The 15,351-nt window shown below is 40.9% G+C and overlaps 1 protein-coding gene across 7 annotated transcripts in view; it reads right to left on the reverse strand.

The window, feature by feature from the left end:
- The window catches only part of GRIK2 (glutamate ionotropic receptor kainate type subunit 2), a 581,178-nt gene that overhangs the window by 398,612 nt on the left and 167,215 nt on the right, over positions 1–15,351 (reverse strand). For all 7 annotated transcript variants that reach the window (XM_034765974.1, XM_034765977.1, XM_034765972.1 and 4 more), the window contains one exon: positions 2,276–2,443. In XM_034765974.1, the coding sequence (XP_034621865.1) occupies positions 2,276–2,443 (168 nt within the window). The remainder of the gene's footprint in view (positions 1–2,275; positions 2,444–15,351) is intronic.

Consider the following 15,351-nt stretch of genomic DNA (forward strand, 5'->3'; position numbering starts at 1 on the left):
AAAAATACTATTTCTTTTGGTTTTTATACAGTGCAAATACTTGTAATCAAAAATAAATATAAAGTGAGCACTGTGCACTTTGTATTTGTATTGTAATTGAAATCAATATATTTGAAAATGTAGAAAAAATCCAGAAATATTTAAATAAATGGTATTCTATTATTGTTTAGCAGTGCGATTAATCGCGCGATTAATTTCCTCACATCACCCTTTGCATTAGACAAGAAACCTCTGATAAAATCGGATAATCTGACCACTGCACCTGTGATCTTTCTACCATTCTGACTATGTTGCTAACAATCAAAAAACTGTAATTTCTGCTCTGATGCAGAAAAAAATGCTTTTGCATAGAACGTGAGCTAACACAAGCTTGAATCAAACACCTGAGTGTTTTAGGAATAGAAGCCCACAAAGACGAATCTCAGAACACAGCAGGACTTCTCTGTTTTACATTACTATGTATGATACCATACTACAGTCTTACAGTATGTATGAGGGATCACAATAAAAAGATACAGAAAGTACAGCAGCAAGGTCTGAAACTACACAGGATTCACAATCATGGGAATCAGTTTTAATTAAAAAACAATCCATTTACTTTTAAGCAAATTTCAGAGGTCCTGATACAGCAGTCCATCCCTTAATTTATAAACCTGTGTTTATGTCCCATTGACTTTAAGGAGACTTAAGCATGTGCTTAGATGCTTTGCCAAAAAGGAATGAACTTAAAAATGTGATTAAATGCTTGGAATTGAATTGGAGCCTAAGTGCACAGGAAGAAGTTATTAGTTACAAATGACATACTATCACAAAATTCAGAACTTTAGATTCTGAACAGCCTAAATCAAAGGGTTTGGTTCTCTGTCTCTAATTTTAACATATACTGGAAGCAGCAACTGGAATCTCAGTGCAGCATGTGTTTACCCCATTGTGATTCATCTAGGGTATACACTGCAATTGGGAAAAAGCCTCACAGTCCAGGTAAACAGACTTGTGTTAGCGGGCCCAAAATAGCAGTGTGGACATTGTGTCATCAAGAGAGGATTGAGCTAATGCCCAAGTGAGTCTGAGGGTACATCTACACTACAGCGGGGAGTCGATTTAAGATACGCAAATTCAGCTACGTGAATAGCATAGCTGAATTCGACGTATCGCAGCCTACTTACCCCGTTGTGAGGACGGCAGCAAAATCGACTTCTGCCGCTTTTTGTCGGCAGCGCTTACTACCACCTCCGCTGGTGGAGTTAGAGCGCCGATTCGGGGATCGATTGTCGCGTCCCGACGGGATGCGATAAATCGATCCCCGAGAGGTCGATTTCTACCCGCCGATTCAGGCGGGTAGTATAGACCAGACCTGAGTTCAGGTCGCTAGTCTGAGTATCCACCAATGCTGCAACATCCATGCTGCGGTTGAGCCAGGTTGAGAGACTCACTTCCAATTGTAGTGTAGACATACCTGTAGCGGCCTCAAATAAACTTTGGTTTGTGGAACCAATTGAATCAGTTTGTAACATTACATATAAAACACACACTTTAGGTGCACAGGGAAAGCTTGAAGCATCACGTTCTGTTAAATAGGTGCACCAGCTATTGGGAGACAGGGTGGCACAATAAGCCACAGCATGAAGGTCCCAGTCCTGCGAGGTGCTGAGCACACTCAACTTTCACTGACTTCACCAAGAGTTGAGTTTCTTGCTGGACTGGGCCCAAAGAGGCCACTCAGTTTCCAAGGTTGCTAGTCTCTGAGGGTATGTCTACACTGCTATTAGACACCCCTGGCTGGCCCATGCCAGCTGACTCAGGCTCAGGGGGTTCAGTCTGTGGGGATGTTTAATTGCACTGCAAACTTCAGGGCTCAGGCAGGAACCTGGGCTCTAGGTGAAGTGGGAGGGTCCCAGAAGTTGGGCTACAGTCCAAGCCCAGAAGTCAACACTGCAATTAAACAGCCCCACAGCCTGAGTCAGCCGGCATAGGCCAGCCGCAAGTTTTTAATTGCAGTGTAGACATACCTTAAAACCACCCTCATCTCAAAATTGATTTTAAATATATAAGGAAATAATAGTCTTTTGATGGGGAAGCAATGCTGATGTGATTTTTTTTTCAAACTGTTACCTTTAAAAGACAATTTTTAAAGCTTTTCTTTTATGTCAGCTGTGCACGCCTTACCCTTGTACAGTATCATTTCTCAATAGTTTACTGACAGGCATTTATTCAGGTAGGTGAGCCAAGTGAGGTTTAGCTGCTGCCATAAAAGTTTAAATATGCAAAACATCACCTTTCTTGGATGCTTCAAAACTGTCATAGAGATTTATCTTTTGGGTGTCATATGTTAATGTGGTGTTTGGCAGGAGAGTTCTGTTTCTGTTGATTGTGTTCACAGCAAATCTGAAGGCCAATTCCTCTGCTCCCATTGGGCCGGATTCCACACATTCAAAAATACCCCCTGGTAATGAGAGAAAGAGAACAACCAGTCAGCCAAAACAACACACAGCCAATGTTTCAAGATATCAGTTGAGTATTAGACACTGGAATTAATAGGAATTTCTCAGTATTTGCCCCAATGGGCCTGATCCTAAGCCCACTGAAACCAATGGAAAACTGCCCATGACCTCAGTGGACTTTGGATCACACCCTAATTGCACAATATTAGCACATATTTCTCCAATGATCACATGCACACCCATTTAAATTGTCAACTTTTCTTAATTTGTCTGCAATCCCTGTATTTATGCGATTGAGACTATGTGAGTGTGTGTGTGTGTCGGGGCGGAGGGGAGGTAGATCTTTTATAAAATACCTAAATAATACTCGACTCCAAAATAAAATGGAAGGGAAGAATTCATGAATATTTCCTCTGGTGACAATTTTGATGGGATCCCCTAGCATCCCTGCAACCACCACAAATCAACTGCTGCACAGAAAAAAATATAAAGCTCCTGGAAGCCCATTTTCCACTGTACCTTAGGTCCTTTACACAGCTCCGATAGAATAAAGGGCCATAGAGAGGGGCAGAAGTTGGCCTAAGAATACTGCCAGTGTAAAAAGGTTCCCCAGGTGATGGGCAGCTCCTGGAATGGCTCTATGCCACTCCACTTGTAGCCTTGTAAGGAAAGGGAGAGAGCAGACATGATCAAAGAGCACTTTGGTTTAGGTAATGCCATCTGATGACAGCCTGCAAGGAGCCATTGCAGACAGAATGTAAGTTACAGCAGCCCCAAGGTGGCTCTTATTTATGCTTAGGGCTAGTGAGGACAAGAATATGGAGGCTGTAAAGGTAACTTAAATGCACCTTTGTCCCTGTGCCAGCAACAAACCATCAGGACCATTCTGTCCCTTCCTTCCTAAAAGGCACCCCAGTGAGTTTACATATCCATTTTGCACAATTTCAAAACACTTATTATAGAATGTAGTCTAATCCCACTTCCACACACACACACACCAGATAGTCTTAGTATGAGATGACTTGAAGAGCTGAAATCCAACACTTTGAAAAAAAATCACTTGTGTTCATAACTGAAAGGTTTTTAAAAAGGGGCAGTTTCCAGGGCAGCCACTTGTTGTCTGCTAAGGCTCACATGAAGGACAGCCAAGGGCCACTCTGACTGGGATCATTAACTACAAGTCAGGTTTTATTTCAGTGCAGCAGACATTTTTCATTCCCCCTTTTGTAATAGCTTGTGCCTGTTCATTTCTAAATGACGTTGCTACCTGGCTCTATATTATCTAAGAATTTCCCAATTCAACACTCCGCTGCTTTTCAGCAGGAAACCCTTGACAGAACACAGATGTAGAGGAGCTGAGTCAGACAGAACACTGCTAACTACAACAAACTTATAAACAAGATTCTTGAAGAGCAGAGTAGACAGGCCAGACCTATAGGGGGGAAAATGGGCATTTAGCTAGCACCTCACCACTGTCCTACATCATATACTGTATTATTAAATACTAAAAGGCTTTTAGTTTTACAGCCATCCTACCATTTTCATCCTGTGTCTTGCCACAGGTTGGAGAATAGGTGGTGTTTTTTCCCCCCTGCAGATGAGCCCTTAAAATCCTGACCAGACCCCTGGGGATAGATGCTCAAATAATATTAACTTAAAAATAGAAGTGCTGCATATTGAGCTATTTAAAACTCAAAGGGAGGCATAGGTGGGGGAAGCAGATGCTCAAATTATAGCTACGTATGTACAGAAATGTATTACACGAGGTAAACAATCATGAAACAATACTACAGTAACTACGAAAGGGAAGAACTTGGATAATATCCAGGTGAAAGTAATTGTAATACAAAATGATTAGGGAACATTAAAAATGATCACCTGAATAATAATACAACATAAAGATTGGAGACAACCGAATATCCTGGGGAGTAAAGAAGTTATATTTAGCAGAATGTGGCTTGATAGACAGCCCTCTATATTTATGCTGCTTGGAGGCTTACAGCATCTACACATTGAAAGTCAGACTGTGATGTGTAGGAGGATTCTATTTTGATTTCAGGAGACTATGAAAAATACGTTTGCAACAGAAAGCATAAGATTACTCAATACAATTGATAAATATCGTTACTAACTGTCAAGAAAGTGAAAGGAGTTTGCTTGAATAAGTTCAGGATAAAAATAGGTTCTATATACTTTGTAAAGATAACTGAAAAATTGTTACTCAAATATATAGATAGCAGGCATACTGTAACAGTTATTTAATGGAAGATTGTATCCAAAGTGACAGTTCATTCACATCAACAACAGACAAAGCGAGTATAATATCTGGTGGCATTTATTTTTTCTGATTTTTATATTGCAAGATTATTTAAAAAAAAAAATCTACGTTGATCTTAGGTTTGTTATAGTGATTTCTCACTCATTCTTATTTATTGCTGTGTTCTCCTTCTGCTGTCTACGTAATATGCAATCTCTTAGGGACATAGCATAAAACTCACCCCAGGAGTTGGGGAGCTAAGATGGATTTTGGCCACATTTACGCACTCTCAATTCAGGGCTGCTGGCAAGTGCCCCCTACAGCAAAACTTAGTACTGCCAAAGTTATGGCAGCTCGTCCCTACCTGCTCTGGGTGGCAGCACCACCTAGAATCTACACATAGCTGCAAATAGTGCCATGTAAGTGCTCAGTGTTATTGTTGTTTTTACCTCACTTTGTGGCCCTACCCCTCCAACCCCCACATGTTATCTCTCCCTGTCCCTGACATGACTCCTATCCAGGGTCTTGTAGAGGAGGCTTTGCAGGGCAAAATAAGGTGTCTTGCATAAATTCTGCACCAGAAGAAATTCTCTCCTGGGCATCTCCACTTCCACGGTTCTAATGTTTCTGGAGCAGTTTTAATGGGCTGTAGCAGAGAAGAGACTCCCCCTGTATTTATTTAGAAATCCTCTCTACCCACCGGGAGCAGGAGGATGCTATGTATTCAGAGTTAAACCTAACAGTCACGAGAAGAAGTTGCTTGGTAATAATACTAGCACTTTGCACTTCTGTAATACCTTCCATCAGAGGATCTCAATGCATGTTTAAACACCGATAAATTAAGCCTCACAACACACCTTTGAGGAAAACTATTTTATCGTAAAAACATGTTTCTTTCTTATTTAATTTTTCTCCTCGTGCCACAACATAAATTTTGACTATGGACATAATATTACTTAAACCAAAAGTGAAAACAAAAAAGATAGTATCATAGTATCATAAACTGAAAGGGGTATGCCTACTGCATTGGGGCCCGACATGCAAAATAGATGGAGAAGTTCTGATTCCCAGTCAAACAAGACTCCCTTGGCATTTTCTGGGACCACGGATTCCATTTTTTTCTGTTAATAAACAAGAAAAGCATGTTCTGTGACCTTAGAGTATTACTTAGCAGCAGTTAACTTTCCCAAAGGAGGCACTCAACATCAGATCTTTAAAGGCATTTTTAGGAAAGCAATGATGATCATGTCGTTTGTGTTCACTGCAAAATGCTGCAAATCAAGGGGAAAAGTAAATGTGTTCGCCACAGATAGGGTGCAAAACAGTAACAGCATCCAAATAAAATATCAGTCTGTGTTTCTTCAGACAACATGTGTTCAACCAAACCTATTGCTGAATGGTTTTACAGAGCTTATAAAAACACAATACACCTTCCATCAGGTGCCCAGAAATCAAGGAACTGTTTCTGATAAAATTCCAACTGTGGGGTTACAATACAGAGTGTTTAGGACAAGGTTCACTGTACACTTGTTGTGCCTTTGAGATCTGGAACATTTTGTGTGACAGGGTTTTTGTTTGTTTGTTTACAAACAACAACAACTTATCAGGAAGTTAGCTTCAGCTGGAGCTGGGCTGGAGATTGAACTCAGGAATGAAATGTTGCTAGATTAAAGTTCCAATCCTTAAATAAACTCCATGTGAACACTGTAGTCTGCCCATGCACAGCTCTTTGCAGCGCTGGGGTCCTCATTTGTAAATAAGTGCTTGAGGCATGTGTTAGACACTTGGGGTCGGATCCACAAAGGGACATAGGCATGGAAACCTTACAATTTTGAAGGGGATCCAGTCGGGTAGGTGCTCTATGGGTATGTACGGTTGCCAACTTTCTAATCACACAAAACCGAACACTGTTTCCCTGCCCCAGCCCTGCCTCTTCTCCAATAACATGTCCCCCACTCTCTCCATTCCCCCCCTCCATCCATCCCTCGCTCTTCCCAACCTTCATTCACTTTCACCGGGGCTGGAACAGGGGGTTGCAGTGCAGGAGGGGGTGTGGGCTCCAGGGTGGGGCCGGGGATGAGGGGTTTGGGATGCAGGGGGGGCTCATAGGTGGGGTAAGGAGTTGGGGTGTGAGATGCAGGTTCCAGGAGGAGGCCACAGGGCCACGTTGCCGCTTCCAGGAGCCGCACAGAGGCAAGGAGCCTGCCTTAGCCCCACTGCGCCTCCGACTAGACTTTTAGTGGCCCGGTCAGCAGTGCTGACCGGAGCCAACAGGGTCCCTTTTCGACCAGGCATTCCGGTTGAAAACCAGATGCCTGGCAACCCTATGAGTATGCCTACTGCATTGGGGCCTGACATGCAAAATAGTTGGAGAAGTGACTATATTTCCCTGCTCATGCATCACACTGGGGCTTAGATGGGCACTAGGTGTTCAGATCTTTAGGGGAAGGCAGCAGTGTGCATACTCAGAGCCAGAAACTTAGGTGCTGAGGGGACTTTTGCAGCAACAATGAAGGTGCTGAGTGAGTTTAGGCACTTACAGGGTTAGGCAGCAGCCAAGGAGAGTTTCATGGATCATAGTGGTGCCTAAGTCTAGGAGATAGGCACTTATGTCTGGGGTTTAGGTACCAAACTACCTGTGTGGATCTGGGCTTCAGTTATTCTCGTTGATGTTATTCTGATCCAATGACAAAATACAAAATAACAAACTTATTGAAGTTAATTTTAAAAAGACTGGCTCTACTGACTGGATCTTGAGACATAACACCAATCATACTACTCTATCTGTAAAATGGAAAACAAAAAACAAAATAAGGTTTGGCCCCAGTTTTCAGGTGCTCTCAATCATTATAAAGGATATTGGCTTCCAAAAGCTATTACAGCACATTGAGCTATGTTATTCCCTCCCAAGCAGACATTTCTTCTCTACTACTGGTGTGCCTGGTATTCAGGATAGCTTTATTAATAATCAAATGAGAGCATGCACTTGCTCTCAGATAAGCAGAGGGAAAAGGCATAAATCTTGCCCTTGATATGTGGACAAGTAGCCAAACCATGTCCTATCTTTGTCTCACAGCTTGAGAGAGATGTGGTTGTGGAGGGTTTGTCTTATTTCTAACAGAGTTTATGAACCAGAAATCATCAGCACCATCACCCTGATACTAGCAACCATGCATATGAAGCAAATGGCAGAAGTTGCATCTATACCTCAAACATGCACCACTGAGAACATTTAACAGGAGCTGGAAAATGTCTTTTTAATGTTGGGGTCACATTAAGGAGATCACACTTGGTTTCTTCACTGTATACACTGTTAATAACATCAGGCAATGTATCAAGGTAAGGTATTAATATGTGCCTTATAACAAAAGCACTCAGGGATTGTGGTGTCTCATATCTGCTGCTTCACCTATTGTCTTAATTCAATTATGCAGTGATCAGCAGCGATCGCTGTATTAAGAATGGTGCCCAAGGTTTACTGCCATGTTAAACCACTTGACAAAATCTCACAAGACTCCTGCTACCCAGTGCTGCAGCTAATTTAAGGTGTATGGTTCAAACCAAATGAAACTCTACTTTCTACAAGACTTATCACAATACACCAATCTTTGAACATATCATTATCTGCAATGCTATCCAGGACAGCACAGCTGACTATTCAGGAATAGGTTTTTCTGATTCTCAAATTCTTTAAAAACTTTCACCACATTAGTCAGTACTGAAAAAACATCCTTAGGCCAAGTTCAACCAGGCATCCAGCCATTTTGTGCAGGAAACTACAGGGAAAACCCAGTCCTCAGCCGACTCGGCCATACATAATAATCTGTTGAGTCATTTAACCAGTGACCAAAAGCTAGTAGTTAGATAGATAGTCCTTATCTTTATATATCTATAGTAACAATACTATTAGATACTCACTTTATTTCCAAATCTTTCTGAATTGGGAAGTCAAAATATCAAAAATTTTCACAGAATGAAATGTTCCATAAAATTTTGATTTTGAAATGTCAAAATTAAAAATGTTGACACTTCCCATCAAAATGAAATGTTTCAAAATGAAACAAATTTGAAATTTTAAGTCAAAGTGTCAATTCAGAACAAAAAATGTGTTAATTATTCTAATAGAAAAATGGAAACATTTAATCAAAATGAACATTTTCCTGCAGAAAAATATTTTGTTCAAAAAATATTGACCTGCTCTTTTTATAGTTAATCGCCCATTTTGACAGCCAATAGGATGCTAAACCATTAGAGATGGTTAAGGATGATTTAATTTTCCATTCTCCATTATATACAAGCATCGTGATTTATTTTATTGCATAATGATTATTTTGGGGTGGGAGGAAAGGGAAGGATTGCCTTTGTGATACCCTAAATGTTTAAATAATTCATAAAAACATTTGTGCATTTGCGGTCTAAATCAACCAAACTAGTGAGGTTTCCCCCACCAACTTCTCAGCTAATAAGTAAAGGATTCCATCTACTTTTTCATTTATTTGTTATACTTCATAGAAAAACTTTGTCTTTTCCTAGTTACCTGTTAATGCCAGAAAATATATCCTTTAGACATGTTTGAATGTGTTGTTAATGTACCTTCCCGACACACCTTATTTGTGCATTACCTCTTGTGATAAATCAATCTTTCACCACTTAAATTCATTAGAGCCTGTTCCACATGATGCATCAGAAATTTATATGACTAATAAGTCTGAAGACCATTTCTGATACACTTTCTATTTCTATATGAAAAAGAAGTAATTATGCAGCTAGTGAGATACATTACATTCCCAGCTGGTACAGCCGTACTTTACTTTTTCTGCATTCATTAACCATTTATCATAACAAACAGCATAGTCTTCCAATATTAACTTGTCAACCACAAAATTGTATTTCTTAATATTTCATCACTCTGATATGAAATAATGAAGTCTACAAAATATGAATTTGTGGAATCTTTAAAACATATAGTGATATTATGTTTGACTCCCCATTGCATTACACCAGTTGTGTGCCGATGTCACTGCAGTGATTTCTTATAACCCAATGGTGAATCAAGCACACTACCTTTTATGCACATATGTTAAGAACACAGCTTCCATGAAAGAAACAAATCTATGGCATAGCATTGAATGGTAACACCTTTTATTCACAAATTTAGGCAAATGACCTGCTCAAAGTATCATTGTAACTGCAGAAGATTATTCACTTCAAACTAACCCTATAACTCATTTTCTGTCTTCCACTCCCTGATACATCTCCTTGAGGAATAGCATCTGTAGATGAGTTAGGCAGTATGCTACACAAGACTTCCCACGGTCCAAAATAAAAGTTTTGGGATTTTTGTTTTTGTTTATTATGGACAAGTAATTTCTATAGTAACTTCACAATTACAAAATGGATTATACAGAAGTTGTACAAGATGTCCACACAAATAGATGTGCCAGACTATACCAGGTTACACACAAACCTTGCAGATGGGGAAGTTTGAAACAGATTATTCTGAGAAAACCTGAGCGTAATGGTCACCCACTTCAAATGACTGACACAAGTGAGCTCCAAATGTTGCTGCATGCAACTGGAAACAGTCATTGAACCAACCGAACTAGTCCTAAAACAAAAGCATTTCCTCTATGCTTCTAGCATAGCCTAAAGATTGTTTCTATGGAAAGTAATGGTGCTTTACCACACTAGCTAAAAGGCGTCTTCCAATTTGTGCCCTCTGAAAAATTAAACTTTAAACATGTGACAGAAGGTCATATCACCTCACATTATAATACGTAACACCCATTAAACATGAGGGTCTAAGCCTACTGTGAATCATTGAACCTAAACTATGCCTATTCTGATTGCTTACAAACGGCAGTTATTGTTCCATTGCCTGCCAGTATCAGGGATCTACTAGTCATTTAAATTATAATTATGAAATCAGGGGAAAAGTCTAAAGGCCAACTTCATCCAGGGTGTAACACCATTGACTTCAATGGAGTTGCACCAGGGATAAATTTCGCCATAATTTCTCATTTTTAACCAAGACTTGAAGAACTGAGCTAATTCTTTAATACAAATGTTTCTATTAGAGCTAGTTGAAAATTTTAAAATATTAAACATTTTGGACAAAACAAAATTCACAAAAAAGTTCACCGTTTTTGCCCAACTCTACTTTAAACACTGTATTCTTATTGCCTACTAATCTACCGGTTTCTACTTTCATCAGGAAAGATAAATGTCATTCTCTAGAAACACTTTCCAAAATTCTGTAACATCACTAACCTTGCTCCAGAAATACAAAGACAAATAAAAATCTAAATTTTTGAGGAGTCATGGCATTTTTTTAAAAAAACTCCCAGCAAATTTGAATAAATATTTTGTTCAAAAAATGATTCTAGTAATATGTAATATTTTCTTTTCTTCTGACTTTTTTCCTCTCAAAGAACATCCAAAGGCATTTACATTAAAATGAGATCCTTGCTGTACAAGAATTCATCTGCTTCTGTTTCTCATTTCTCCATCCGGTATCCTGTGTCTGGGTCACCATAATCATCTCAACATCTAATTCTGAAGCTAGAAAAAATTATGATTCTGAAAGAATAATAAAGCTCTTGGAATAGAACTCTTGAACAGAGATCCTGTTTTATGTATAGTAAATAACTTAGATGAGGGGGAAAACAGGCAAGTTGAAAGTAATAAGCAAGTTATATGCCATACACGAGCAGAAATGTCTCTAAAGAGAATATATTTTATAAAAGTTTTGCAAGAGACACCGAGGGGGTCTTCAACCACTTTACTGCCATGAAGCAAGCACGATAAATATTGCTGCTTTCCTGATTTTAATAACTCACTATTTAAAATCACAGCACAAGATCATCCAAGGGGTTCCCAGAGCAATAAGGTAAAGTTTCAACAGTGAATTATTGATTAACAGACAGTGCAGTGGACAACAGTGCATTATTAATATTCCCAAGGAGAGAGTCTTCTTTCTGCTACAGCCTCTTTACGTTCCTGCAGCTTAAAGGAACCGTAATTCCCCCAATGCAGGAACAGAGTCAGATAGCTGCCACCGCCCCTTTTGCAAGCTACTGTGTGTGGGAGCTGGAGGTGACAGGGCCACAGCAGATGCCATTATGTTACAGTGATGCTATATGGTGCAGCCGCCCATATGCAGTTTGGCTTAGAATGCCTTAACTTGGGCTACCATAACCCTAGGGCAGTCCAGACTCATTCCATTTCAGCCCCCACAGAAATCCAGAACTGGGAGTCTGCAAAGATGGATTAAAGCCCTTCCCAGGGGTTACAAAAAGCACACTCTTAATATCTATCTTTATAACTGCATGAAATAAATCACTTGTCAGGTAAACCACAAAAGTTATTTGTAGCAGCGTCCCATGCAGGGCCCGGCACCTGCCCCCGCTGGGCTGAGAAAGTCACACAGAGATCTTTTGGTGCAATGCTCACCTGGTGCTTTTATTTACAGGCTGTGCTCCCACCACCTTTCCACCATACAAGTAATCCCCTTCTTGCAGTCCACCAGCAGGAGAGAGGGGGCAAGTTCCCTCTCTCTCTCTCTGCTTCCCCTCACTGCCTTTCCTCTATTGCCACTTTCCAGCTCCCCCCTGGTTTCCTTCCCCTGGGCTGTTATCCAGCCCCAGCCTGATGAGGAAGCAGCTGTTCAAGCTTCCCCAATCAGGGCCAGGTGTTCTACCCAGCTCCAGTTCACCTCCCTTAATTGGAGCTGGAGTGACAGAGGATTGGCTAAGCAGTTTTCTGCTTAGCACCCTGCCACAGTATTGCATTAAAAAAAATGTTCCAACCTTACTGTTGATCTGGATGATCTCGAAGACTGGAGTGAAAGAAATTGGATGAAATTCAATAGTACAAACTGCAAAGTCATGTATTGAGTCTAATCATGAGAGTAACTGCTACAAGCTGGAAGCAACAAAAGAGGAGAGAAAGTTGGGTGTGTGGGCTGATCACAGGAAGACTATGAGCCACCAATGTGATGCAAATGTACTCCTAGGATGCATCAGGTGAGGTATTTTGAGGAGTAGAGATAGAACAGCATTAATAGCATTGTACAAGGCAACACCTCATCTGGAATACTGTGTACAGTTCTGGTCACCCATGTTCAAGAAAAGAATTCAAACTGGAACAAGAGCAGAGAGGCGCTACTAGGATGAGCAGGGGAATGGAGGACCTATTGTTTGAAAGGAGCCTGGAAGAGCTTGGTTTAATCTAGCAAAAAGAAGGCTGAGAGTGGATATGATTGCTTTATATAAATCAGGGATTGACAACCTTTGGCATGCGGCTCGCCAGGGTAAGCACCCTGATGGGCCGGGCTGGTTTGTTTACCTGCCACGTCTGCAGGTTTGGCCGATCGCAACTCCCACTGGTGCAGGCCAAGGGATGTGCTGGCTGCTGCTTCCCGCCGCCCCACTGGCCTGGAGCGGCAAACCGCGGCCAGTGGGAGCCGCCATCAGCCGAATCTGTGGACGCGGCAGGTAAACAAACTGGCCCGGGCTGCATGCCAAAGGTTTCGGATCCCTGCTATAAATACATCCAGAGGTAAATCCCTGGGAGGGGGAAGAGCTATTTAAGCTAAATGGCAATGTTGTGCTATGAACAAATACAGGCTGGAAATTAGGTTTCTAACCATCAGACAGGTGATTCTCTGGAACAGCCTCCCAATTGGTTTTAAGAGAGAGCTGGACAAATGTCTGAGTGCAGTTGTAGGACAGTGTTCCCTGTGATGGTAGGGAGCAGAGCTCAGCAACCCTGGGGCTCACTTCTGGCTTATGTTCCTGAAAGTTCATGCGTTAGGGTTTCATCTAGTCACCTGCAGGGGGCAGGAAGGGAATCCCCCCAACGTAGTCTGTTTTTTGGATATTGATTTTGTTTTTTGTCTCCTTCCTCTGAAGCATCAGAGATGTCCATGGCTGGAGATGGGTCAGTGAAGAGAGAGGGCCAGTCCTCTGAGGTGACACTTAGCATTCTCTGTCTCAGGTGCTTGGCCAGCTGGTTCTTGCTCACATGATCAGAGCTTAACTGATCGCCATATGTGGGACCAGGAAGGAATTTTCCCCCCATGTCAGATTGTGGGGGGAAGGGTTTCGCCTTCCTCTGCAGTGTACAGTTGCCAGGATTAACTGGGTATATCTCACTTAACCATTTCCGTGCCACTGTAGGTGTACTTCAATCCCTCCTATTCTCTGCCTGAAGCACATAATAGTGGGCTGTAATATTTTGGCCTAATTTTAGTTGTTGTGGCTAGTGTAGAGGTGCTGGGTGATGCTGCTGGCCTGCAACAGACAGAAGATCAGACTAGATGATCTGTGTGTCCCTTCTGGGCTTCAACTCTATGATTATGACTCTACTATTATTTATTTTAAAATTTTGCATTATTTTGAAAATAGGCCAATCAATGTTAAGGTGGGCAGGAAATGGTTTTCCCATCCCATGGAAATCTCTGATATGCCAAACACTTTTTACATCCCAAATTTGGACAAAAATTGAAAATATTCACAAACTGAAAATCTAGGGGAAAACTGTGTCACATCAGATGAAATATTTTGTTTCTCTTATTTTGAAATATTGTTTTGATTGACTTTTATTACAATAATTAGCTTAAATTTAGAAATAAAAGTTATTTCAAACTTGAATATTGGAATTATTTGTTTTGAAAATGTCAAAATGAAACATTTTGACAATTTTTGAAACTTTTCTGTGAAAAAGGTTTTGAGTTGATTTTTTTTTTAAAGCCAACCCTTTTCCATCCAATCTCAATTTTGATGAATCAGCACTTTGACTAAAAAGGGTTTATTGGAAAATTCCCAGTCATCTCTAAATCAATATGTAAGAGAATTATGATAACCCTTATTAATGCAAAAGCAAGTTCTTCATATAAACCATCCACAAATTGATTGGAGAAATAAATAAAATCTTTGCACTGCATGTGGGTGATTTAGTTTACACTAATGTAAATAAATCCCTTTTATTTTGGATAAGCCAGGCAACAGAATATGATATAATTTACTTCAGAATGTAATAACCCAGGGATCAGCAACCTTTGGCACGCTACTCGCCAGGGTAAGCATCCTGGCGTGCCGGGCTGGTTTGTTTACCTGCTGCATCCGCAGGTTCGGACGATTGCAGCTCCAATTGGCCGAGGTTCGCTGCTCCAGGCCAATGGGGATGGCGGGAAGTGGCGGCCAGGACATCCCTTGGCCCGCGCCGCTTCCTGCAGCCCCCATTGGCCTGGATCGCCGAACCACGGCCAGTGGGAGCTGCGATCAGCCAAACCTGCGTACGCGGCAGGTAAACAAACTTTCCCTGGTGGGCCATGTGCCAAAGGTTGCCGATCCCTGTAATAGCCAGTATCACATCATTGAAGAAGTTGTCTGGGAGTCAGGATCCCTGCGTTCTATACCCAGTGCTACCAAAGACTTGCTCTATGCCCTAGGGCAAGTCACAACTTACTTGTATCACAAGGATATCTGTTTAACAGATATGGAAAACTTCTCACAGCACTGAATGGACTGAATATTCAGTAATACATTTTGAAAGTCTTGGATTAAAAATGCAATGTATGTTGAAATTATTATTGGAAATGTATAATATGTATGATAAGTAGGGCTGTCAAGCAATTAAAAAAATAATTGC

The sequence above is a fragment of the Trachemys scripta genome, chromosome 3, assembly GCF_013100865.1.
Source record: "Trachemys scripta elegans isolate TJP31775 chromosome 3, CAS_Tse_1.0, whole genome shotgun sequence".
NCBI classification, from domain to species: Eukaryota; Metazoa; Chordata; order Testudines; family Emydidae; genus Trachemys; species Trachemys scripta.